The following is a 27904-nucleotide window of genomic DNA, read 5'->3' as shown; positions in this document are numbered from 1 at the left end:
CGCACGAAGCATATTTTTGTTGTCTGGAAGGTTTGAACGCACAAACACATATATACACACAAGCACAAATACTTGAATACAAAACACCTACGTTTGTGCATATTACAAGCTTAAAGCTTGTGTAATAGACGCAATCATACTTTACGAGGTTGCTGTCACTGATGAAGCACGCTTCTTTCGATTGATGATTCTCAGCTTTGAAAATAACCTTTCAACATTTGCGCAGAAGACTCAGGGCGCAGTGAGAAATCACTGGCCACTGGACAGTGTGAAGTCGCCAAAGCTACAGGGGTTCAACAATGTTACTGATTAATTAGCTCTGATAGTTTGCAAAATCACTCATGAGTTGGCTCATGTCATCACTTTCAAGAAACACTAACTTTAAAATTGGCGCATAGGTTTCGAACGCGTGGGGTAACTCATGCTTCACATTTAGATTCACAATTTGAGCACTATAACAAAATGATTCACTGGTGTACTGGAGTGCATCGAAAAGGTTCCTCTTAACTGTCGGTCTCCACTTTTCAGCGACAGCAGCGTAGTATCCATGAAGGTCTGCGACAGTCGTTAAGCGGTCATAAGTCTCTCGCTCCATGCGCGACTAGCCGTTTGTTAATTAAATGTGTGATGGGTGTGGTCTACGAGATTACTGTTGACGTGAGGTAAAGTTTATATCGGCCAGACCGGCTGATGTATCAATGACGGCTTAGAACATAGAATAGAACTTTCGATATAGAACGAAACAGGGCCATATTGGCCGTTAAAATAGGAGTTTATCGGATAAATCCGAATTGTCAAAATTTTTACCGGCGAGTGTTTATCGGATTTTTTCGGATTTATCCGAAAACACGGAGCCCTAATTATAATGTAACCTGGCAAGTTTCAAGAATTTATGCTATGCCACAATAGCAGAAACACGGAACAATATTTTGAAATACAAGATGTCACAGAGACGGACCACGCTGGGGTATTGGACATTAAGAAATGAAAGTTTGGTCTTCATTATCTCTTCCAGTAATCAATGCCATACCATAAAATTAACGAAAATAAAGTTTTGAAAAAAAAAATACTTTATCAGCTTAAACTGACGTAGTGTTTTTCTTTAGTGTCTAAATCTGGGGGTAAGTTTTTTGTCTATGACTATACACAAATTAAGCTTAAACACCACTCCTTCGGTTTAAAAAGCCAACACACTTGTGGCCATCTGCAATGCCTTTCAATGTTCTTGCTTCAGTCTCAGTTGTAAGTTTAGTCACCTAAGATTACAGCACTGTATGGAGCAAGAAAATTGTGCTTTTTTACACATGTGCATGCTTCACAGATATGTGTCATATTATGGACACAGCTGCCTCCTGAGCGCACAGCACTGCCATCCTTATGGCCTTTCCGACATTGTAACTGTTGCAAACATCATGATCGTAAATCAAGGCAGTGTTATCTCAGAGATAATGTTTTTATACTTTAATGTAAATCTGAGATCGATTTCTTTTTTACTTGAAAGCCAAGTTTATCAAAATTCGTAATTTTTAGGTTAAATCTTGTTGTATAGATATAAAGGCATGATAATTTAACCTAACCTAACCTAACCTCAGTCAAGCTGCGACAAAGCAGCTTTTTTCTCTTGCCACCTATTTTCGTTGTATCGTGTACATGAAAGACGGAAATAAACAAATTGATTGATTGATTGAACTATAATTAGGCTGAACCTCAGTTATGGCTTAGTGGAGTTATTTAATTTCACGCACACAAGAAAAGGTAAAAACCAAAGCACAGTTTTTCCCTTAGCAATGTTGCCAAATATGAAAATGCAGTAAAGTTCTTTACATAACTGAGCATAACGGCAACATGTCATAATTGAAGTTTAGCATAACTGCAGTCAAGCCAATGTACTTGGCTGTCAGATGACTGGCATTTTTAAGATTTCAACACATTCCCGTCTCTTCTGCATTCTTCTCTCAGCTAAGCGAAATGCCTACTAAAGGTGGTTTGTACTATGGCCGGTGACAAATTGGGGGGTGCAGCCGCTAAATGTGCACACCCCTTATTAAGAATGAATGATAAAGGTATTACACCTAGTACCTCAAGCTTGTTCACTGGTACAGGAACTTGCTCACATATACAGACAAAAAAGGTCACTGAAATGAACTCAAAGCAGGAGGAAACAGGCACTGACTTGATCACTGCAGACCTCTGGATGTCAAGCTTCTTGGAGAGTTCAGCAATGACACTGTGGAGTTCCGTGATACGCTCCTCATAACGCTGTGCCTGCTGTTCCAACCGATCTTCTTGGTCCCGAGAAACCTGCAGGCGTTGCAGCTGCCGTTTGCTCAGCTTCCTCTCCAAAGCATCTTTCTCCTGAGACACTTGCTGTAGTCGACCGGCAAGGTCGTAAACTTCATTTTTCAGCGATGATATAGCAGCCAGGTGTAACTGGAAGGAAGGTTAGGGCAACGTTATGAGCAAATACCACCACCTTATGGCCTGTTATGTCAACAATAAATTTTTCCCACTCACTTTGTTTGCCAGCTCAAGTAAGTCGCCAGTGTTGCTGGGTATGGGTCCCCCAGAAGCTTCAATCAACCTCTGTAGTGTGTTAGGCTCTGGGCTCAGGTCTCTCGTGCCAGAGTCGAACTCCCAGCTTTCATGCCGTTCGGACATTGCTCCTGTAGTACCCACAGTGATGCAAAACATTAGATGTAAATTCCATGTGTATACATGGCAAGTTAAGCCAAGAAAGAGCAAAGGAACTGTGCCACAGCCTACCCTAATATAGAACGAAAGGGTGGTGTCTGCTCCTGAAAACACTTGGCTTAAGAAGTTGATTTCATCGATTCAAATGAGACCGCAGAAAAAATTTTGAAGTTTGAAATGGTTTAAAGAAAAAGCATTTATCACAAATAGCTTGAGTTGCTGAATTCAAATTTTGAACACAACGTAAAGAAAATAAAAATGACCAGCCCTCATGAGTGCACAGGGATCTACTGCTAGATGCAACACGTGGCTTTGTGTTCCCCTCTTTGCTCAGCAGCTGCAAGCAGGGGCACACAGCAAAGGTTGCTACATGACTGCACATTGCCTCAAACACTAGATCTTTGAATATGTTCACAAACTATCTGTACGCAAAACACTGATCATCCTCGTACCTTGACTAGCATCACTCCCTGCCTTCCAGGAACACGAAGCCTGCGCAGATGTAGCGGGGCACTTTTCCAGTGTTTTCTCCTCTTCCTGATGTGTGAGCGCTTTGATCTCGCCCATAAGTTGCATGCGGCTCCGAAGGAACACGGCATACGAGATGCGTCCATCCTCATCAGCTCCGAGCTCTTCCATCAGCTCTGCGACACTGTGCTCGAGATTCAGCTGACGGCACACTGCCAACAGGTCTTGGCTAAGTTGGTACAGTGGGAAACAAGCAAACAGACTGTTAAGAAAAGAGTTGTGCCGGCACTTGGAACACTTTAGCGCAATGACATTTTGTTCACTAAACTTCTAAGGGTGAAAATAATTAATAATTTTTATTATCAATATTTTTTTTATTCTTTGGTTTGCCACATGGCATGTCAGAATGAAATTACATTTAAGCATGGAGGGCCGTTTCATGCAGATACTGCAAAGGGGACATAAATTGTACTGTCCATAAGCAATTGTTCATGGTCTTTAAATTGGTCACTTCTCAACTTCGCACCTCAAGCACACTTTTGCACACTGACATGTCCGAAGCAGACTGCAGACATCCGCTGCAGGCAAAGGAACACTTCGGACAGTGGATGTTTTCCTATGGTTGACTCCAGATATGAATACTTTATTGCTACCACATTTTGTTAGGATGAATGTTTGCAGTAAACAATTGAAAACAAGAGGTGACATCCACATACAGAAAACATAACTGCACTAATAAATGCAAATATAGAAACACCTGTTATCTAGAAATGGTTTACATCACAGGAAGGCGCCGACTTCAATCCGTCCTGTGCTGCGTGTAATTGATACTTGGCACATATACACTTTTGCCATTTGATGCTTTATAAGTGCTTTCAGCATTTTCAGAAAGGGAACGGGGGATGGAATATGTAAGTTACTTGTTCATTTAATTCGCACCCATATATCACCCTTATCATCCTTCTTACACGTGGAATACAAGCAGCTCATTCCACTCTTTGGTGTTCCAAGCACGGAGCAGCTCGCGAAGCAGGGCGTGATCGGTATCGCATCAATTCAGTAGAGACATCCCTTCAGACGTATTTTTGTGCGGTACAGCATCAAAGACGCACCTAAGAGCATTCAAATAATCGTTAGCTAAAGTCTCTGCTGCTGGCTGTCCAAGTTTCAAATACCTACAGTCGCATCTTAGTGCGTGCAACAATAAAACCAAGCTGGCTGCGCGGCTTAAGTTTGGTGCACGTAAGGACTCCTAGTAATAATTGCGTAATTGTGACGTAGAAGGCATGTGAAGGAGCCGTCATCTACAGACCTTACGGTAAAAGAAGAGATCTGCAAATTTATTTACTCTTCAGAAACACTGCGGTGGCGGTAGGCATTCGAAAACATGCAACGCCCTTACATTCAGATAATCACAACCTGTTTGATTTGATCAATTACAAGCTACTTCAGCTAGAACTCGGTATATTTACGACATCTAATGAAAATCGGTGCAGCGAAACTGCGACTAAAAATCAGCAAAGCTTCACTAGCCTGTCAATGTAACCGTCCCCGTTGCCATCACAGGTCTGGAAGAGCCGCCGAATCCGCTCTTCTTCCGGAGTTGAGCCGGAATCACTCCCACTAGATTCACTGTTCACGTCGCTGGCCATGTGCATTCCGACCCATGGGCAGCCTTAAAGGCGCGATTAGCAGTTCCAGCTGCGATCTGTAGTTCAGGACGTCAGTTGTTTACATTAGGCCGAAGAGCCCTCTCCGGCGATGCCATATCGCACGGATCGCTCGGCGTGCGCCCAAGCAGGATACGCAAAAAGTTACTCGCTTCATGGCTGAAATGAGCTGTTGAATATCCCAGCGATCGAAAGAGTTAAGACTTAAGGCGCAAAAGTGTGCAAAGTAAACAGCAATCAGCACGATCAGAGGTCAACACCGAAATTACATTGATATGAAAACACATTTCTCCAGTCCCGAAACAGTAACTCTCTTGTTGCCAGACTACAGCGCTACAACCGCTAAACTTGCGGGAGGCCAGTGACGCACGGCCGCACACGGCAAGGGCTGGAACGCCAAAACGTAGAGTTGCCTTTCTATGAAGTAAATTTCTCGCAAAGCAAGGAATTAGTACGAGATAACAGTCAAGGAAGGTTGTAGCGAAAATTGTTCGGTGCTCCTGTGACCTCAAGTTCATACAAGACTCAGTCAACCCGATCTGCACCAAGCATGCACCAAAACGCATATACTGCAATCTGCAATCGATAAAAATCAGCGCTGTATACTTATTCATAACTTAAAACACATATTTTCATGCTTTGCATATCTGTCTTGCTTTATGTTCCTTGGTTCAACGTATGATCACGTACGACTTTTACCAGTTAGATGACGGGATGTCGAATGAATGAATGCATGTTGTTTAGTGGCGCAAGGGCCACGCCAAAGAGCGCCGACGGGATGTTCGAGTCAGAGGGCCTTTGTGAAGAGAAACCCGAGAAACTATTAACAAAATTACACGGTCATGTTTGCAAAACTTGCAAGACTTAGGGCTAGTCTTTGGCAATGAAACGATCACATTGAAAAATTTCAGGTTCAAGAAAATTCAGGTGGCTGAAATGAGGATGCTGACCAAGATGATTGGAAAGTGAAAAGGATAAAATTTGGAGTAACCATATTTAAGAAATTATTGTCGCAGACGTTAAAGCCAAGATTCAAGAGGGAAAAGCGAGATGGTTATAGAGGCGATAAGTGCTGCAATGGCACGCAAGTGATGATAGATTCTTATTGACTAGAGGAAGAAAAGTTGGCCCAAGAGTTGGCAAGATACTATTGAGAGGGAGCTGAGGAAAGAATAAGAAAGTGACGGAATGAAGAGGAAGACGGCCAATGGAATAGTAAGACTAACCTTTGTCCCTTGTTAGTGTCAAAAGTTTGCTGACCACGAGACCTGAAAAAAATCCTAATATTTCCGCAGATTGAGCAAACAGCCTGGTATTCAGATTTTTAGCCTTTATTGGCATGTACAGTTGAAGGCCTCCACAATGAAATGACCTGTATAACGAAGGGTTCCTTATGTTGTCTGAATTCTTATCTTTGATATGTATTGTGAATGCCTCTAAAGTGAAAGTATTATGACTTTCCCAGTAAAATAAAGAAATTAAGATGTCGCCGACAGCTGATTTGTCGCTTAGCAATGAATGCACGGTTTAGAAATGATAAGATGACATCGGAGTGATCAAGGACGGGAAGGAGGCAAAGGTTGACAAAGGCAACAGTGATAAAGAGCCTGCAGAGGAACCAAGGATCTCGATAAAGTGGGCAACAGCAACACTCAACACTGTGCAGTTGTATCTTGTTTCACTCCCAGACTTCACTACGAAGCATGGCTTAAGCCTCAACACCATAAGGTTGGCTGCAGTCGCACATTCCTTTGCACAAAATGTGCAGAAGAGAATTGCCAACCTGTTTGGCTAAATATACCTTGAATTATGTTAAGTAACGGTTTCCTTCAGCTGAACATGCTTAGCCCGCTTTATGGGGAGCAGTATGATACACAATCTTTACAACAAAGTGAACCGTATAACAAAGGATTTTGGAGGTCCCCAAGCACTTCATTATAAAGAGGCTCGATTGTACATGCAAACAATAATGTGTTGTATGGTTTTACTGACTACAGTAAAGAACTGGTCAGAAATTTAATGCTTTCTCAAATACCATGGACCATAAACTTTTGACGCTGTCTGTATGCTTTGTCATGGAGCTTTGTAGGAGACTTGCATGGAGTGAGGCGATTGTTGTGATTATAGCTTCAGCATAATGTTCTGCAGTGGTTGGTGGCATGCTGCTGCATGCCACCAACCAATCCTTTATTTAGCATGATGAACAAATCCTTTAGTGAGAGGCAAAGACAGGATGCTTGAGTGCATATAATACACAGTGGCACCCTTACAAAATGTGTGTGCTCACACCATGTTGACTCGTTTTGTCAATGAAAACAGATGTTTACAAGGTCGACAATTCTGGCAAGGTAATGTAACCAGCGAATTAAATTCAGGGAAAACATATTAAATACATTTATTTGTAAGGCACCGTGAAAGCATACCAACAGGTTTAACAGACGCAGCTTGTTGCAACAATATATGTACAGACTAAAATAGAAACAAGTCAGTTAAACAATAGCAACTGTGTTAATTACAGCTGGAGACCTAAAGCGCTCAACAACACAATGTAATAGTCAAAGAATAGCAGCCGTATAGATTACAGCTGGAAACCTTTAAGTGGTCAACAATACAATATACTGTACCTTCACAATGTAAAATGCCCTTTTTGCCTTTGCATAGCAAGTAGCAGTGTTTCATATATGTATTTTCTGGACTATAACCTGTGGACTATACAAGTTGAAATTTTGTGAAGTGCAGACTATCTATGGGTGTGGACTATAAAAATTTTTATTTTTTAAGGTCGGAAGCATGCTTGAAGATAAGTTCACACTGCACTTACAAAGTTTTCCCGTGCGAAAACAGTGAAATCAGCTGTGCAATGATGATCGCTACGCACGAACAACACTTCTACCCCACAATATGCAAGCGAATGCTGCTCGCAATACATGAAGTGGCTGCCTTTGAGTGCATCGACGTGCGAGCACTCATAGGCACAAAACCTCTTTGTAAAATGTGCCACACATTTATATGCAACATTTAAACGCAATGATGTTCGATGTATTTTAGGATTGACTACTATAAAATCTATAGAATAAAATATGCAGCCTAATAAAGGGCCCAGATGTTTACTGGTTGGCAATAAAATATTTGCTTCTCTACTGTGTACAGGTTCGTCCCTGCAGATTATACAGCAGGTGTGGACTATCTAAAAAAACTTTTTATTTTAGACCTAGATTGGTCCCTGCTGGCTGTATATTGGGTGTGGACTATAGTCTGGAAAATATGGTATATGACAATTAGCATAGTTACTTCCAGAGGAAAGTGCCTCAATTAAAGTTTTCAGTGTGTGTTTTGCTTTAATCTAAGGCATTTCCAGGTGTGTACCCTGCTTCAATCCAGACAACATCTGAGGCACTTTAATTGCTCTAAGATAAGCTCTTGGGCAGCATTAAGACATTGCATGATGCTATTAGATATTGCTAAACATAAAGGTATAGATGTTGGTGAGGCTACTCTATTGCAGTTTTCTTACAAAATGTGGCTACCACTAACGGCCTAGGTATAGCCTTTTTCAAAAGTTTTGGAGCCACACTGCACACATTAACAGACAACAACTGTCACTGGGCTTTGTGATGGTGCTCCTACAAGCACACGTGTTGCTCCGAAGTTCAAGAGTCATAAACACTTCTAAAATCTCTGTGGCTTCAAAACAGTAAAAGTTCCACAGTGGGTGTAATAAACAATCCAAATACACTTTTTCACATGTGCGGTGCACTTGAAAATTTGGACAAAGGCTGTAAATGAAAAATAAAAATTTTTAAAATGACACGAGGCATACTAGTCAAAGCTAAGCAAAAACGATGCAACAAAACAGCTTTGCGTACCTAGTGCAAAAAACAATAAAAAGTCACAGTTCCACCCAAAAAGTGAAGCATTGATAGCGACAGCGAAGTATTTGAATATATTACATGAAGTATAAGTTGCAGTAAACGTTTGCTTGCTGACTAAACGCACATGGTGTCACGCGCCTAAAGACACACAAACATAGTTTACCAATAGAGAGTTTTAGAATAGGGGCCCCAAACGTTTTGGGGCCCCAAAGAAATAGCGTTGAAGCCACTGTGCATGCGCGAGACGCAAACTGCGTTTGGGTTTTGCGATGGGCACGCTATTTCAGTGATTTAGCAGGAGCCCCAAAAGCTGCCCCAAAAGCTTTGCGACAACAAACATGGCGGCACCCATTGAAGCCGTGCCTCTAACAGCACCCAACTGGGCTCGATTCGTGATATCGCGTGAAGTTCGTTAGCTAGGAGAAGTGACTGCGGTTATCGCTTTCTCTCAACAAACGTGTGTAATGAAGATTGAATCATTAGAGGCCGCTGATTCCGGATTCGATTGTCGATTTCATGGCTCATAGGCCCAAAGTGGATTAGCTTGGCTGGTGAAGGCACGTAAAGTTGTTTGCTCAAAATTAAACGCAACAAATCGCTTGCTGCTAATAGAATAACTTCTAAATTGTAATTAAATGCAAAAACACGAAAGTCAAAATTACTTTTCTTATCATAAAATGGTATAGTTTATTTTAATACTTATAATAGTTTTTCTTTGACGCTGTAGTGGCACTGCAAGCGCAAGACGCTATTCGCAAACACAAAGCCCTATTCTAACCCAAAGCGTGCGGCATTGCTTCTGCTACTCTACAGCGACAGCTCCGAGTCGGAAAGCTCAAGTTCAGACACGAGCGATTTCTCGGAGAGTAACGGCGACGCTGAAACTGCCACTTACGAGCGGGAATTTGATAGGATGTTCCGCATTCCCGCGATGAGGCCCAAAGTAGTCAGCTAGACGCCTACCATGTTTGTCCGCATACTGTGTGCTCACCATAGCAGACAAAATCTGCAGCGCGCTTGGCGAGATATCCATTCCGCACTTTTAAACAGCAGGTGAACGGCGCTAAATAGACAAGTGACCGGTGCGGAGGTGCTGTGAACAAACAGCGGAAGGGAATGACAACACGCAAGGTATCCTGGGTAACTCAGCGCCAGAAAGATAGAACTTCCGCTTCCGCCTTGCTCCGGCGGCGCAGGTTGTGTTCCACTCGCGGATTTGGAGGCGTTGCTCTGCGCCAGAGTCGAGTGCTCGCTCGCGGAGTCCGTTGGCTGCTCCGGCTCCGCCATTAGAATTCAACATAAAACTCTTCACTCCTGCATGGCCCAACGCCAACACCTGCAAAGCTCTTTGGGGCCCCAAATTTTTGGGGCCCCTATTCTAAATCTCTCTAATGACTGCGTGCACTTGGTACAACGCTGCCGTGATGAGGACTGCCAGCAGTAGGTTGGCTCAAAGCGAACATTTCATGTTGCCACACCCTTTACCCTTACACTGTGCAGCACCTCCAAAGTTTAGCAGATCATGTGACTTCCAACACCGGGCATGAAGAAACGCAGCATGCATCAAGGCGCTAGCGTTCTGGATTGTCCTCACACTAGCAGCAGATTACATAACCTCCAACACTCGGCCCACGGGTTGCTGGGACAGCATAGCAACTGTGTGAAGGCCAGCTCAAGTGTCCGTATAACTTATATTGCAACAAAAGGGGAGAGAAGGCAGCAAAATAAAACAATAATGTACCATCTATTGCGTGGGAATCGAAATGCTCATCGTCTAGCAGGAGGTCGTGAAGACACATAATGGAAGCACCAGTTGTTTTCAATTCACTTGTCACTTCAAAACTGTCCTTGTCAGTGGATCCTTTGCGGCAACAAGAAGTGACAACTGAGTTGGCAATGCCAATGTGCTTGAAAACGTAATAGCAGCTGGACCCTGAGGAACAATTTCCGTTCTTGGCTTCCCCTGATTGCTTTGGCGGTCCTTTTCTACAAGGAACAACAGACATTGAAAAAATTTAGCACTTCTGTCACTTCACGAAATCTATACAAGCACTTAAGCAAGATTTTAAAATGCGGAAGCCACAAAAAGTTTCATTTTTTACGGCCGGGGCATGCAGCTTAGGAATGACAGACCAGAGCATGATCCATATGCTAAGTTCTGAGTGCCATATAAGAAGAGGTGAAAGCTATGTAAACTTGAAGAAAACAAAGGTTGATGCTAGGGGAAAAAAAATGAGGTTGGCTGTAGAAAAGGTTACACGATACCTCGAAAATATTACCCTAAACCCAAGAACCTGAGGAGTGAATGCATAAAAACCATAGGGCAAAGTGGGAAAAACATCCCAAGAACACTGGCCCTACATAAACACGGGACACAACTGATAGAAAAAGGAACACAGAGAAACTTAATTTTCAATTAGCTTATCATAACAGAGCAACATGGCTTGTTTGCTGTCATCACTTTCCAATTGCCTTCCAACTGCTGTGCACTCTAGAGATTACAAATAGAATTTCTGGAGTTGCAGTTCCTGCAGCCACCAATAAGGACAGGTGAAGGCTTGTGCAAGAGCATTTTCACAGGAGAAAGAACACACAAATGAGAGTCCTTGAAGAGTGCCATGCCATAGCCTCCTGTATTTTTACAATGCCCAGTTGCTTCGCAATGCGTGGAAGCCAGTGGTCCACTGTGGTGTTGCCACGTTCCCAGATATTTTATACCTGTGGTTGCTAGAGCACAGACAATTTTCGCCCGGCACAGCTGCTGCTGCTCCCTGCTTGCTCCTTTGCTTCTACATGACAAGTGATAAAAGAAAGTTGATGTGACCCTAACCATGCCCCATTAACTGTGACCAACTACTGGGAAAGTGGGGCCGTTTAAGTGACACCCGGTTTTTATGCTACTGGACAGGCATAAAAAATGCAGGAAAAAGAAAAAAACAAAAACACACAGACCAGTCTCCAGTATGTTTTTTTTTCCCCGAAAAATACAGGAGACTGTGGCCATGCAAAACTAACCCCAACCATAAGTGGTTATGACTGTGTACCTTTCTTTTGTAGTTCCAATGTAACTGAACAGCTGCTGTGGAGAGCCAGCTGTTTCCTGAGCTTGAAAATCTCATCTTTGTACTGCAGTTCCATCTCTCTCGACATAGACCTCTGGTTCTGGAATAAACAAGGCCAGGATGCAAATTTTATGTCAGAACTTCCATAGTTCTCTATAGTCATGTTACAGCAACTATGTACGAAGACAGTCGTCAGCACTCGTGTGTGAAGTCTCAATTCCTACCCTGACTTCACTCCATTTTGTGCTTTTTTACTAAAAACTGACCATGAAGGTCGCTTATCAATGCCAGTATTAAATCAATATATTTAGATGTGATTTTGGCAATCAGCCTGGAGAAAAATAAATGTTCATCTCTCTCGGTGATCAATTACTGCAAAGGTATAAGATATCTATGAGCCGCAGCTGTCCTTGATGACAAGCTCATTCGAAAAAACATTCGAAAAATTTCGCAAGAGTAGCTTGGTTACATTCTTTAACGCTGGTTTTTATCTTTAATGACATTGTTACATCTGCGGGAAGACTAAACTATCACTGGTAAAGCTTTTATAAAACATCAGGAAAAAAGAATGGACAGTTAAAACTTCGTGATGGAGATCCAGCACATTAATGACAAAATAGAGTCAAACCTGGATACTACAATGAACGTGGATATAACAAGTTATTAGATATCATGAAGCAAATCTAACATGTTTCTCACTGATGTCAGTGTGTTACGGATATATGCATGTAATGAATGCATTTTTGTGACAGATGCAGACTTTGTTGTAATGAGGTTTGACTGTATAGCCAATCTGACCCTACACACAAGTAAATTACTACCTCCCAACTCCTTACACTACCAGAAACTCTCGAGCAGTATGGCAGGAGCAGCAGAGAGTGAAGGTGAAGTGGCAATGCTCAGGTGGGCACAAACCATGAGTTCCAGGTTTCGTGCCGTCAGATCAGCACACAGCTTCTTGTAGTCATCCAACTCCTTTCTCATGGCCTCACATTGGCGCTTCTTTTTGGCTCGGGATCTCTGTGCAGCATACCTACGACACCAAAGCAAAGGGGACCAAAGCTGTCAGTCACTATTTCTTCTCTCGAAGCCCAGTATGAGGTTCTGCCTCCTGTCTGGCCCACCATGAGCCGAGTCGAGCACTGTTGCATTGGCTTTGCCTCGAGACACATTCGACTGGTTTTGATTATACTCAAACTTGGCACTGCACGTAACGCCCTCGCAATACATGAGATGAAAAGCAAGGATGCGAAAAGAAACATGCCAATATTTTTTGCCTTGCGCTATGGGGGTAGTGTACGAAATCCTCCTCAGCTGTGAAAAGTCTCATGTAGCACAAACAGGCAGTTTCATTATTGACCCTCTGGGAGAGCACTTAGGCAATTTGAGTAAATGTGATGGTGCGCAACATAATTTCAACATAATGCAACATTGCAACAATAATGCAACATATGTTGGATCTTTTATCCAGCATATATGCAATGTTATCTTGCCATGGCCGGTTGGCACGGAATATTTGTTTTAAAGATCTTTTAATAAAGGAATCTTCTTGCACGGAGCGTAGACAATTTAATTGTGTTTGTTCTGCGACATCACTGCCAATGAGAATAAGTTGTGCTAGAAAATGCGTATGCACGTTTTAGCCACCACAATCAGCTGATTAAGTATCTCGCCAAGAGAACTATTGTGCCCTGCAAGTATGCTAGCCACAGTTGGCAGATCATCAGTTATCGCTAACTGTCATTCACAGCAGATGCTCTGTCTAATCCCTGTGGTGCAGATGCACAGATTGAGAAGTATTTTCAATTTCTACACCCACACACTTTATGTACAAAGCATTTCACGATTCTCTTATGTGCAGCCTTTTGGAGCTGACTGGTTGCGGCCCATATGGAGAAGCAATTGCAGTTGCTGGCACAGAATTGACTGTTTGCATGGCACTGCGTGAAAGACTTTGCTGCTTTCTGTACGATTGCACAGTTGAGTGCAATACACCCTGTCATACCGGTACACAAGTTGTGTCAATATGATAAGGTTCATACCAGTTCACTGTACGAAAGAACACAGACGAGAGAACACTGCTGCTATCCTCCGATACCATAGCCGATGGAAGAAATGCATGCTCGCTTCTCACCGGCACTAGATTGCAATGTCAATGGCACTGAAGGAAAGGAAAAGTCAGCGTTGCATTTATAAAGTTGGCTTCTCCGCAGCATGGCAGAACATTTTGATGTCATTTTGGACCACATGATGGCATTCGGTGAGCTGCGGCGCGAGGGGCGCAGGGAAGGCAGTCGAGCAACTCTGCTACTCTTGGGTGCATATTGCCACGCCTGTAGGGCGATAAGGACGATGATGAGGAAGTCATTAGTGAAGAAGTGGAAATCATTAGCACGTGGTATTAAGAGATAGTTCTGGTTACTGTTCCCATTGATCAGTGCTTTCAACTTCAGAGTTTCTGAAATGGCAACAATATACAGGAATACTACTATATGAAATAATTGAGCGTGCAGTGCCTATTCTCTTTTTTTTAAAGTGAAGCTTTATATGTCTAGGCGAAATCGTATATGGCTAGGCGAAATCACCTGTGTACAGAAAACTATCATCATCAGCACTGGCTCGAGCATCGTCTTCTTCTGTAGCTGGCTTGGTGGCGCCCTTCGGATTGCGCTCGTGCCACTGCTCCCGCGTCCATTGCTGTCGTCGTCTTCCACAGCTGGCTGCGTTGCCGCTCATCATTCCAGCGTAGAATTTCACTTCTCTTCTGTCGTCGTAATGGGGAGGCCGCGTTTACGGGGGTATGGGCCATTGCTTAAGGGGGTATGAGCTATTCATTGTCTTATGTAACGGACAGATTTAATTTTGAAGCAATTCGAAGGATCGCAAGCGGCAATGGCGGGTGATTGCTTCTAACCACGCCGCCGAGCAAACTTGAGACATCGAATGCAACCGACAACGGCGGACTGCGGGCATACCGTCAGTGATGTCGTTCTCTCTGTTGCAGCCGTAAACACCGGGGCCGCACATTTCAGCTTTGCTGGTTAACCGTCTTCACGGAGTGGAAGGGCCGACAAATTTTGTTTTTCACTATTATGTGTGGTTCACCAAAGTCAATTTATCAGAGGACAGGCAGACCGCAGCCTGCATTCTACTATACAGGAGGCCACTCAGGCCATCCGTAGCATAAAACACAAATGCATTGAAATTAATGAGATGCAAGTGCAACAATGTGGTGAGAAACACATCTTTATACAATAAATGCATCATTAACGGGCCCTGAAGCACATTTTATCGATGTTGTGAAATGCATTTAAAGTTAAAATAGACAACAGACTATGCAGCAATAAGTACTTCAATGCGTTCAGCAGAAGTAGAATTTTTGCTAATCAAAGATCGCCTCGAGCCCCTTATGTGGTGCTCCCGCTCCTTCTTCAATGCTTGGCACCGCAAAGGCTATGGCAGAGTGGGGCATGCCGACAAGCTGTGTGCACGACCTGTGCCTGTTCCTGCCCTCATGCCTGTGGGCACGACGCGTGTGGACACGAACTGTGGCGCACAGTTCAAATTTGATGCTACTACTTCAGATTATAGTGCCTATGACATGCGAACTCGGAGGCTATCCCTCAACTTACGATTAAGTTCATGGTGTCTCATCCTTTTGCTGTGCTACAGTGTACTGGATAGCTAGATACGGCTGTGATTTCTCCTATGGAGTGGCATGACTAGCAAATTTCGTTTTGTAGTTATCTCTATGGCAATTACACAATTTCTTAGGGTCGAACGAAACACCGTCTTAATGTTCACTTGTGCGAGTATATCATCAGTGCCCACATCGGGTATGCGATAGATTTCACACTGCGGACTCGCGTTGAAAGAATTCCTAACATAACGAGCTTCAACCATGATGGCGACACACCTTGACGGTGTGCAACTTGGGAAGCAGACGACATGTTCCAGTTGGATGTTGGCGCTCAGGCTAGCTTGCCACATGCCTAGAGCCACGTCGGGCTCATTGCGGCACCCAGTGACGACGGCGATATCTATGCTACGTAGCAGACTGCAGCTACATGCAACTGTAGTGGCTAACTGCAGTCAACATTAACTTTGTATACAACAGGACTGGAGTGTGCGCTCACACTCACATGCTACAGTCTGGCTGTACTACGTGGTATGGACCAGCTTTGTCCTGCACCTGCTTGAGTGATGGATAGTAGCCACATCTAAATCGCACATTATGTCAATAGCTCAATATAAAGCGATGTCTGCCAAGGCGCCTAGCCAGGACCGGCCAAAAGTGAGCATGCGCTGGCAAGCATACGTGTGGCCTGACCTAAAGTTTCACGTGGTTCGAAGCTAGTTGAGTATTCAAGACTAATGAAACTTCAGGAGACCCGACAGCTACGGCACCGATAAGCCGTGCGGCCAAAGTTTAATTCCTAAGCGGGCGGCTGCAACAGAGCATGAGCAGACGACAGTCGACTTTATCCGGAAGTATGCAATTCTTATTGAATTTCAAAATGCAGATTTTTGCTTGCTTCAGCCTGTTTTGTTAAACTGCATCAATAAATATACACAGTAACAGTAGGAAGAAGCCTATTGATCCAAACACCCTTCTTGATTGATGTCAGCTATCAGCCAACAGCAAGCTGTCTCTGGGAATCTTGCATATGACAACATAAGCAAACTGCTGGCAGCTTTGAAACGAGTGATGAGAAGGCCTCATTTGAAAAGAGACCATTTGAGAAAATTCAGAGCCTTTCCACTACTGTGAAGATGGAAGCCAGCGAAGCTGTGACTATGGTGGGTCTGCTATAGTGAATATTGCTATAGTGAATTTATATATTATCATTATTGACTATATTAAGCGTCTTCGGCATGTTCGTCAAAGAGCAAAGACACCAGCGTCTTGTTTTCGCCTGGCACGATGGCCAAGTAGTGCGTTTGCTGCGCCAAGTCTGCCCCATCGTAATATGAACGCTGTGGCTCATACGCTAGTCTATTGACTAGGTTATGAGCCACAGCGTTCATAGCCGCGGCACACTGTATGGCATCGTCAGGATCCTGAAAGATGCGGTTAAATGAGTGTCTGTCCCATAGCGAGTCCAAAGGGCAACTGCTGATAACAGCGCTAGCACGATCTCTACGTTATGAGACAAAGGGGCACAATGATTAGTGGTATGTGCCGCCGCCGCGTATCACGACACCTGTGAAAGAGGCATCGGCAGTGGTGAGGGGTATAACAATGGGCCATCCATCATCCGTTTTGACACCTGTGCTAAGGCACAACTGGCGGGAAACCACCATGCACATAAAGCCAAACTGCCATGCACATGGAGCAAAGAATTGTTGTTCTACACATTGTTTTGTCCGTGGACGCCATCAGCCAGAACCTAGCTATATACAGCTTCGCTGTAAAAAGGTGACTTCGTGCTCTGCTTTTGAGCTCCACCAGCCGTGCACGACTGCAAAATTTGGCTGAGTTGTTCACAGCAGTGTATGAAATCTGCGGGCTGTGTTTTTTAATCAAGCCAGGGGGTGGTTCAGGACCCCTTAAATAAAGTGCATATAATTTACACTACTAGTACTAAGATTGCACACAAAGAGATGCGCAGGGCATAAAGTTATGTGCTGGGGCTTTGTAGCATGACATACTGGTAACTAAACAACCCAGTCAAAAAAAGCAATTGATTCCAATTGGAAATTTCCCAATCGTAAATTAGTACATGACTCGACCAATTGTACCAGTGGGCAATACCAATACACATATATACCCCACAAAGCAAACCTAAATAGGATTCCAGCTGTCAGAAACAGGTTTGCTATAGCCTTAGTACTGCCCCCATGCATATATAGCTATAACTCATTCCAGTTTCCTTAAATGGGTTCATAAACTGAAAGTATGATTTCCCAGTTGGTTACGTCTTAGCTAGTTTTTTACTATTGGTAGTTCAATTATATTCAGTAGGGAATGTAAGGTGGGCCTAGCTGGTTCAAACTGGCAAGTCCAATTGGACTTGATTTTTTCCATCCCTGACTCAATCGTAACCAATTGGAGGTAAGGATTTCCCAATGGGCCCAGTTGATTCCAATTGGAAAGTCCAATCGGACTTAAATGGTTTCACTTTGACTCAATCGTAACCAGTTGGAACTAGGAATTTTCAATCGGTTCCAATCGGGTCCAGTTGATTTCAATTGGCAACTCCAATTGGTTTCTCCTCTGACCCAATCATAACCGGTAGGAAGTAAGCATTTTCCAATTGGTTCCTATTGGTCCTCAGTTGATTCCTATTGAAAAACTAATAGGAGTCAATTGTTTTTTTTTTGTTTTTTTTTTTTTTTTTACTGGAAGGCACAAAGCCTCAACATCGATGAGGCAAATGGCACAGCTTGCAGTTTTTATGCACAGTTGAATAACAGAAAACAAAAACAAAGATAATGACGCACAAAATCTTATGGTAAACGTCAAAACATCACCTGTTGTTCTCTCTGTTTTTCTTCTTCCGTTCATCGTCAATGGCCTCTATACACCGGTGTTTGCTGTCACAAAATGAAAAAGCATGAACATTGAGCATATAATAGTGACAGTATAATGATTATAAATCTGACAGTACAATGAGCATAACATGACAGCACGACCAAATAAAAAAAAATAATGAAATAGACCCTTTTCATAATTGCAAAGCTAGCTTTCTGGTGAGGCAGTTTGCCCAACTAATGGTGGCATAGTCATTTTTGCAAACAGTGTGCACAAGTACAGTTTGCTTGTATTATGACACGGAAAATGTAGACATGGCTCTAATGATGAAACCATGTACAAGAGACAAGCCCCAGCATGTGCAGCTAGCACTTTGTCTTCACTTGAACGATGAATGGCACCGCCATCAGTTGGGCAAATGTGCACTGTGGGGCAGTACACTTGCGGATTAAGAAAAGGGTCTATTAGGCCAAGCATTACAATATATAGTTTCTCCTAAACGAAATGATGCATCAATTGGCATGGAAACAAACGTCAGATGACATCCAAGGCTGGCTTTCTTCCAATGCTTTAATGTTTTGTTGTTAAAGCTTATATACCAAGAGGAAAAAATAACTCTTCATATTCATAGCACCAATTCACAATATAGCATTGTGAGAATACAAGATAAGGATTATACATATGAAAAAGAGAATGTCTATTATATTGGTAAGAACACAGCTAACATGCAAGACGGCACGGGCACTTGGTTAGCAAGATGTGTCATGGGTATGTTGATTGAGTCATGTTATTGACAGGGACTTGTTCCATAAATGTTGCTTGCTGCCAAGGGTCATTTCTCCACTTACCTATCGCTTAGATTTGGGTCTGTTGCTGCAATCAGAGGCTTGGTCATCTGAGGTGTGGGCAGCGTACATTTTGTTGCCTGCTTGTCATTGTTGGTACTGCTGAGGCCTTTGACAACCAGTGTGTCCTTCAATTTCTGCAGACAATATGATGTAAAAAGAAAGAGAAAGAAAGGAAATAAAAAGAATAAAGATATACTGCAGATAGAGCTCACAAAATTTAGAAAGCACAGAAAAAGGACTGCATACTGTCTGCAATGAATGCTACAATTCATGGCAAGTTTTCTTTGAAAAAAATATTCCAAAACAAAAAAGAGAAGAGCCATCTCACGTCTGCTAAAGTAGCTCAGCCAACAAGAACCTACGGAATTTAAGTATATGCCATTTAAGTCTCAAGATTGCAGTTAGAGATTTATGTCACAAGCTACAACAAGAGCGGAGTGAGGCTTTTATGATTGCACTACCTGCGTAGCTTCTGCAGTGTTGCCTGCTATGTATATATAAAACGGAGTGTTGAAACAGTAACCAGATACACCACAGCAACATTACAGCAACATGTGTTGATGGACTCGCAATAGAAAATATCGGACATCTTTCATGATAATCCTAAAATAACAGTGTGTAAGTGCGCTGTCAGATTTGCTTTAGAAAAAACAGATTAAATGTGTCACAGGCACAGAGTAATGGGCTTGTGCGTTGCATAAATTTGAATGCCATGACATTGAGCTCCTCTTTTTTTTGCTTGCATGTGCAATCGAACCTCATTATAACAACATCACATCCGTCATGGAAATATCTTGGTTATATCTCATATTCGTTATAAGCGTATACAGTCGACTCTCGTTACTTCGACCTTGCAGGACAGCAAGATTTGGCTGAATTATCTGAAAGATCGAATTAACAAATGGCTGCAAAATGAACAAATTAAGATCTTTTTAATTGCTTGAAGCAGTCTATTGTTGGCAGACTACTTCAATACAGTATTACTATAACTATACATGTCACTGTCAGTCAGTGGCTCACAGGCCTCAAAACTGTCATCGGCACTGACAAAGTCCTCAAAAAACGATGTCCCGCACTGCAAGTCTTCATCATCACTGCAGAAGTGGTTGCTGCTGCCACCATAGTTGCCTAGGGAAGTAGTAAAGCAGTCGGCTAAATTTCTTGTTTTCAAGCTTTAGTGACCGCGATGTGCATATTGGGATGCTGGTGGCAGTCGGATTAACCGAAGTGACATGCTTTCACCTTTTAATTAAATGACTTTTCAATTCATACCAATGTATGGCTTTTCGCTAAGACTTTCTAGTGCGTTCGAATTAAGCGAGAAGTCAAATTACTGAGGTCGAATTAATGGAAGCTGACTGTACTCATTACGTCAAGAAACATTTTAGATTTACTTTGTTATATCTGTGTTCGTGATATTAAGGTTCAATCGCATATGTGATTAAATAGCCATGGCAATTTAGTATATAAAACAAGCTTTCACATTCGTTGTTTACAGCCATTCTGTAATAAGACTATAATCCCATAACAAGTATCTACATCTTTTTTCATGTGCAATAAAATTCAGCTGCTACCTGTAAGTAGTCTTTTTTAAAGTAGACTACACTGTAGTCTACATTACTGTTTGACTTGGACATCTACTACACATATACTTAACCTTGCACCATTAAACACCACATATCATCATCATCACATATACTTAAGTCAAAAAGACACAGAATCAAACCCTCGTCAAAGACCGTGCAGTTAACACAAATGTTTTACTAACTGTTTCTGTGTTCTGTTGCAGGAGAGGAACAGACGCAGCAGGTAATTGTGTTGCGGCCCCGATAGTGGGAGCCGAGTTGGCTACAATCAGCAGCTGGACACTGTCACCAATCTGCAAGTGACATAACAATTAATGCAGCAAGGCAGAAGCTGCACCTGAAAGTCCTACATAGAAGACAGAGAATACAATAGGAAGACTTCACGGACAGTGTCAGACATTGATGGCACACCTGGATGAAGTACTTTGTCCAGTTCCGACACCTGCTGTCATATCCATGGCCCTCACTCAACATTATAAAGATACAGAGAGAATAACTTTTATGAAAACTGGTAAGGCTGGCCTCTAACCTTCTAACCGTACGCCTGGCCTGCTACTCTAGATTACTAAGCTGAAAGATGAAAAAGAAGGAGGAGAAAAAAGAAGGAAAGAGTAAAGCAGAGAAGGCACGCACAAAAAATGAAAAGAAAACAAGCAAAGGCACACACACATGCAAATAAAATAAAACCTCTCTCAGAACAAACATAGATATGTGAACTAGATGAAATCTACAGAACAAGTATCAGGATATGACAGGAAATGCACAGGACAATCTACAAGTATCTAGACAACAAGGCAAACAGTCGGCTGACCTGAATAACATTTGAAGGTGTAATGATGGTGGTTGCCTTGGAGGTAGGCAAAGAGCACACAGGTGGCACTATAGGAGTAACAGTTGGTGCTATGACTGGGGCTACAACCGGTGCCACATTGTTCGTGGAAACTCCTGGGAGCACTTGGGCAACAGGGCTAGTCGCCACTAGGACACTGTCAGCAGAAATTGTCCTAGGAATGGATAAATATGAATTATGAAATGGACACACTGTCTGAACACGAATACCACAAGACGACTTGTGACCCCCCCCCTTCAATGGAGTAAAAGTCATACAGTCATCATCAGCATCAGCAGCCTATTTCAGTATACTTTAGTACACAGTACACCTCCCCAAAATGTTACGCAAACGAAGGATTAAGCACTGGAGACTACTTACAATGTACATTTGCAAAAAACAACTGCAGCGCTGGCCAGTTAAGCTGACAGCTCGAGAGCAAGGAGCAGTTCGTCTTCTTCGTCGGGGGACCCGCGTGCATCGTCCACAAGAAACACGCAATATGCATGTATCAATATCTTCTCTCAAGCGACCTTGTTACCTCTCACCTGTTTCAGTCAACTCAATTCTATGCCAGTAAATTCCATAATTTCCTCACTTTCAAACACACAACAATTGAGGCCTGGCCTTTGACTTAACACTACGGCCCTGAACTGAATGTGTTGCTCGACGTCACACATGAAGCCACCCGTAGCAACCTACAAGAATCATTCTCTGCGTATAGAAAACACTTCTTCGAAAAGTGGCCATGTGGAATGGAATGCAAATGGAGTGCCGAATGCGGCTAAGTGATGACCTTCATTCTTCTTGGTTCGTTGTCTGCGTTTTAAATTTGATTCTTAAGAGTGAGCTTTGAAAGGACTTCAGTGTTACTATTCTCTATGGTGGCAAGTGAGGAAGAGGACACTGGAGACTATAAAAAAGGAATGTGCAGAGTATATGCTCTACAAAGTGCAGGACAAAGTCGAACTAATTTTTTTCTGAAAAACGCACTGACTTGAGTGACTATGCCTCTCGGATGCAGCACTTGAACTGCTTTCCTTTCCTGCATCTAGCGTGAGCACTGGAGCACAACTTCTCCCAAATGAGAATGATAAACAGTAAGGAGTGCTGCCAGCTCTGACGAGAATCTCTGCATGTAGATGTACATGTACCTTAACAAATTTCTAGTGTAATTGATTTGCCTCACTGCCTTTATATAAAGACAAAAGCTTTCTCGTTTGACTGTTTCCTTTCCGATATCCTGTTTCCTTCCATCAATTTTTCAAAGCACCGAAAATGCCAATAAGGCGGTACTGTAAAGAAATAGGTCCCGATAAGTGCGGAACTTTCTCAGGTAAATAAATGCTAACAAATGCCTGCCAAAAATTAAAAAAAAAAAAAATATATATATATATATATAGGAAAATCAGAAGCATATATATATACATGCTGAAACATCAAATCCCTAGTTATATTGAAATTGCAAAAAACAATTCATTATAATGAAGTTCATTATGTTGAGGTTTAACTGTATCCCTGTTATTAGACCCTTTATAAATGTTTATGAAGGAATATGTTAAAGTAGCACTGTAACACTTTTTTCAACTAATCATAGCATGGCCTCATTATTAAAGGACATCTTATAACAAACCTCCTGCTGCAAAAATTTTTTTTAGGCCTTCAAGTACAAGTGGAGTTTAACTTAATTATTGCACCTATGCAGCTTTTGCTCTCCTTTTGTCTCCATTGGCATGCTGGAAGCTACACAAGGGAGATGACAAGGGGCAAGGCCCTGCCCAAAATTTGAGTGTCTTGCTGGTGAAAGGAATCGTCGCCGCACCCCATAGTGACCATGGTATCTATGCTACGCAGCATGTGTAGCATAGCCCTGAGAATGTTCTCGCGGTTACGAAATCGGCCAATAACTGTTGGTGGGCTCGGCTGCTTGCACAAAGCTGCTTGATGCTTGACGACATTGCAAAGGAGAGAGCAAGTGATATTTTGCTGTTTCTGACATGAGATTGTAAATTTCCTGCTGCATGCAGTGCCACAATATTTCGCTAACATGTTCACAGGATCCTCGTTTACAGATCAGCAATGTTCTCTTATTATGTTCCAAAAGTGCTTCAGGGCCCTTTTAATTGAAAGGCATTGCACTCATGACAGTCTGTTCTCAGTTCTGAAGAAAAGTGTTGGCAAGGCCCCTTTAAAGAGAAAAACAGACAATGGACAAACTATATCCATTCACGACATACTGTGGCTTCAAAGCTAAACTTATTACGAGCTGCAGACGGATGGCAAAGGCCATCGATCTAGGATTCGACAGCCAGTGAACTAGGCCTACCCTCTCCCAGTGATTGCCAGCTCGCCTGGCTTGCTCATTCGCTACCGTCGGCGTTGAGAAAATCAAATGTGCAGCATAATTGCGTACACGTCGTGCTCATCAACATAGGCACTCTATTATGAGCTGCATGTAGGTTGTGTCGCAAGCGCCAGTGCTCTCGGATTCGATGGCGCAGCAAGCTAAGCCTGCAGGCTCCTAGCCATCGGTGGCTGTCAACAGAGCCTGACACTGCAAACAACCTTGCGGAAAACTTGCTGCTCACATAGACGTGTCGTTATTGGCATTGTTTGTGTCAAACAAAACAGCTTGCAAATATGCTTGTTTTTCACTTTCTTTGCGAATTTATGAAGTATTCCGAGCATCCATACATGGGCACCAGTCCTGGGTGGAGCTACGCACCGGTCGCTCGTTCATATTATGTTCCCCAAATCGTCGCAAGCAGCAAGTCAGACTCTGATGCGTCACATGACGAATTGCACGTAAATTCGGCCCATGTGTCTTGTGCCTACTTTTAATTGAAATCCTTAAAAGCTATGCAAATGCAGCTTGTGCAAATGCTTTAGTCTCCTTGGCAGACACACAGTGAACAGGAAATTGTAGTCAGAAAATGTGTTCACAGCTAACATACCGAATGCCATGGAGAGGTTAAGGTGCAAAACAACTAACCCAGTCACAGCAGCTTGTGCCTCAGCAGGTGTGCTCACTCGAAGCACAGCAGGTTTGTCACTAATGATTGGGCCTGGCGACGCTTCCTCCTTTGCATCAGGAGCAGCTGCAACCACTGTTGCCTCTTCAAGTGAAATGCTACTTTCACTCGCAGTCGAAGCACTAGTTGGTTCACTGGACGACAGTGCACTAGTGCTCTCGTTAGACACCTCCTCTGCTTTGGGAGTGGGCAAAGGGGCTCGCCCGAATTCGGGAACAGATGAAGCTGGAGTGAACTGACCCCGGAGTGAAAGGGGATCGGCTGTGACAGGCAGAATGCAGGGTGTGTTCAGTGGTTCACTCGTGCTAAGGATGTGGCTTGGCTCCTGCAAAAGTGGCAATAACATAAGCACTTAATATAGGAAGATGTTGCCCAATGCCTCTTCTATAGAGGTTACTATGTTGATAATAGTGTCGTGGTGACTGTGCATGTGCAGTTGCTGTAGTCTGTGCATGGTACAAAGAGGCAGGCTTACAAAGACAGACACGAGAAAAATGAGAAGGATAACACAAATGCTGTGTCCGCCTTTTGCCCGTCTTGTGTGTTTGGTATGCCTGCCTTTCCGTATCATGAATTCATACCAACTTGCTCAGCTTTCTGTCATTCTAAGAGGGTGCATGATCTCTCAGGGCTGTGAGTGACAGCGAACTTCATGTCATACTCCTGAATGTTCAGCTGTGTACCATACATTGAATGGATTTCACAAAACTCTTTTTTAACTGTTATTTTTCTGCTATTTTATTTTATTTTTGCTGTGCCCATGTGTACATGAACAATCATATGTGGTACTGCTTAAATATTCACAGGCAATAATTGTACTGTGCGCTAGTATTTTCTTTGAAGGCTGTAGTGAAAGTAAATCATGTATCTCTATTTTCCATGTCAATGCACTTATAGCATGCATATGTGTGTTAGCTGTGCCCACACAATTTCATATATACAGTAGAATCCGCTTAAACGAAACTTGAAGGGATTAAAGAAAATGTTCTGTTTATTCGAAGTTTTATTTAATCAAGAACAGTCGTTTTATTTGAAAAGCATATAGAGTGTTTTAATTTTACGGAGGTAAACAAACTGATGTTAATGTACTCTGCTTTGAATATCATTGTTGGCTCGTAAGCCGCTATTGCCAGTTTTAATTGTAACCTCTGCTTCGTTCTCTTTCAAAATGTGCCTACGGGCGACCAACTAAAGCAGTTACCATTGTACCGTTTATCCAGCATTTCCGTTACCGTGAGTTTCGTTTATCTGGAGTTCACTCTGTACAACCTGTATACAGTATTTAACCAGTATCCCACTTGCAATGTATAAAGAAGAAAATCTTTCATCGAGCGATTTCATGACGAGTTTCACTATCTTACTGCTACCACAAAGCACGTTGGTATTCGTAGTCCTTAGTGAGCTGAAAAAGAAAAAAAAAGAAAACTATGGTAAGTTGTGTGTTGTGCTTGTGCCATGAGAAACCTGCTTACCCCTCGAGATCAAGAAGTGGGGAGGCTAGCTTAAAAATATTCTACAAGGGGTGGGCTTTAGCAAATGCACCCCACAATTTCCCACTAAAATTTCACAGGAAAAATACACGACGGCATTACCCTCAGTACTCAATGCTGACTTGAACTCTAAGTACAGCAGGAGAGGCGAGAGCTACGTTCACCATGGTGCTGACAGGCCTGGTTTCTGTGCATGCGCTCAGAACATGGTGAAATTGGTCTATTAAAGAGCTCCTCAGCTGTATTCCCAGAAAATGAAGTACTGGTGTAAAACACTTTGGCTTACTTGGTGTAAATTTTTCATGGCACAATGCAAAGTGTCATGTAAGCAACACATTTCTCATGAAGTTCGACTGTTTTGCCAAGCAAGCCTGAAACCTCTTACGACAGCTGGAGTCTATTCTTAAATGCAAGCTACAAGTCTGAAATCTTGGGTTGCAGAAGGCACACACAAATGCTGTCATCAATGGCTCCCTCCAATGCTTCTGATGCTTGTACCGCATATACCTGGAGGTACATTGTACAGTTTCCGAATTGAGGTGCTGCAACTTGACTCATGCAAGTAGTGCCACGCTGCATGGAATGAGGTGCAATGATGTGCCTGTGACTTAATTGTGACACTCATACATGGTGTAAGGCTGACAGGATAGTCGTGTAGTGCAAAATGAGTTTACCTTTGCGACTATTTCCCCGCTAGACGCCCTACGAAAGTCTGCCTCAAATGGATTAACAGCATGAACAGGCTCGGGGGTCGTGAATTCAGGTTGTAGCTCTTGAAACAGGCCTTCCTCTTCAATTATTTCCATGAATCTCGTTGGTGTAGGAGTTTGCTCTGCAAGTGTGAGAAACGACCGAGCCATGTTACGAGGAAGCTTTCTTCCGTCATCTTATTACACACTGTGAAGTGATTATCTATGCACACATACCAATGCAGTTCCTTGGGCCGGCGCCAGTGTTCGCGAAATTCAATGACAGCATCATTTTGTGCCTCCTTTTGTGGCTCGTCAGCTTGTCTTCGCAGACAAACTTCTGTCAAGGAGAAAAGACCATTCGAAAGAGGCGTGTCAACGTCGTCGCTGCAAACACAATTCACTAGTAAAACGATGTGCAGACGTCATGACGACTTACGATTCCACAGCCTGACACGTCGCAGGCGAACGGTTTCTCCTCATCAGCCATGAGTACTGATGATTAAGTGATGTAAATTCCAAAGCACAGAACGTCGTCTGCCGCAGCAGGAAAGGCAGGGGTGGTAACAAACTGGCACGAAACGTTCACACAGTCGTCGAACGATCACTCATACGATGTACACATGCTCCACACAAACACCAACGTTTCACACACTGAATGAACGGAGCAGGAAGACAACGGTATTCTAATGACTGGAGCATCTTCTTTCCCGAAGTTCAGCATCGGTCGAGACACGGGGCATGACAACCCCAAGAATGGCAGTGTCAAGCAACACCGCAGCACACAGTGAAATGCACCGTCTTTGCCTGGTAGGAAGGCACTAGATAATATATCGCTAAAACGTTCATGATGTGTCACAGATGCTACTCGACCGAAACACGAAACGGCCAACACCAGTCAGACCCACGCACACATGCAGACACTCATCGATATACGAAGTCTTGTCATTTTCGGGTGAAGGTAGTGTACAAACGATACCAACCACACGAGCAGTTTTCTGGTTCACCGGTGATAGCGCTGCTAGGCTGATTGTTTTAGTAATGATGATACCCGACATGATGGCGTTGTGGCTTTGGCGTAGCGCTGCTAAGCCAAAGGGTGCGGGATCGAGTCCCGGCCTAGATTGTCTAGTACACTAGTACACTCTACCAAAGTAACGTTGACTACGCTACCCGGCCGCGGCGGCCGCAT

At 43.0% G+C, this 27904-nt stretch overlaps 2 protein-coding genes across 3 annotated transcripts in view; both read right to left on the bottom strand.

Annotated features, from left to right (window-relative positions):
- Positions 1-5121, bottom strand: part of LOC119456901 (colorectal mutant cancer protein-like) — a 30022-nt gene extending 24901 nt beyond the window's left edge. Inside the window, exons 1-4 of the mRNA XM_049669509.1 lie at positions 4693-5121; positions 3144-3388; positions 2515-2663; positions 2174-2430 (exon numbers count right to left, since the gene is read on the bottom strand). Of these exons, the coding sequence (XP_049525466.1) occupies positions 2174-2430; positions 2515-2663; positions 3144-3388; positions 4693-4817 (776 nt within the window). The 5' untranslated portion in view covers positions 4818-5121. The remainder of the gene's footprint in view (positions 1-2173; positions 2431-2514; positions 2664-3143; positions 3389-4692) is intronic.
- Positions 5122-6969: 1848 nt separating this feature from the next.
- On the bottom strand, positions 6970-27646 carry LOC119456025 (cyclic AMP-dependent transcription factor ATF-2-like). Of its 2 annotated transcripts, XM_037717619.2 has the most exons (12): positions 27152-27646; positions 26950-27052; positions 26698-26855; positions 24494-24858; positions 21484-21676; positions 20855-20965; positions 19087-19220; positions 18238-18300; positions 12679-12796; positions 11746-11863; positions 10000-10687; positions 6970-9474 (listed from the first exon to the last, which is right to left on the bottom strand). In XM_037717619.2, the coding sequence occupies exons 1-11, from the start codon at positions 27200-27202 to the stop codon at positions 10533-10535; spliced, it is 1569 nt and encodes a 522-aa protein (XP_037573547.1). In that variant the 5' UTR covers positions 27203-27646; the 3' UTR covers positions 6970-9474; positions 10000-10532. The 2 variants fall into 2 exon arrangements, with proteins under 2 accessions (XP_037573547.1, XP_049525465.1); XM_049669508.1 differs by lacking the exon at positions 12679-12796.
- Between the last annotated feature and the right edge of the window lie 258 nt (positions 27647-27904).

The sequence above is a fragment of the Dermacentor silvarum genome, chromosome 6 (genome assembly GCF_013339745.2).
Source record: "Dermacentor silvarum isolate Dsil-2018 chromosome 6, BIME_Dsil_1.4, whole genome shotgun sequence".
NCBI classification, from domain to species: domain Eukaryota; kingdom Metazoa; phylum Arthropoda; class Arachnida; order Ixodida; family Ixodidae; genus Dermacentor; species Dermacentor silvarum.
The sequence above is the reverse complement of the archived record's forward strand: the minus strand, read 5'-3'. Positions and strand labels throughout refer to the sequence as shown.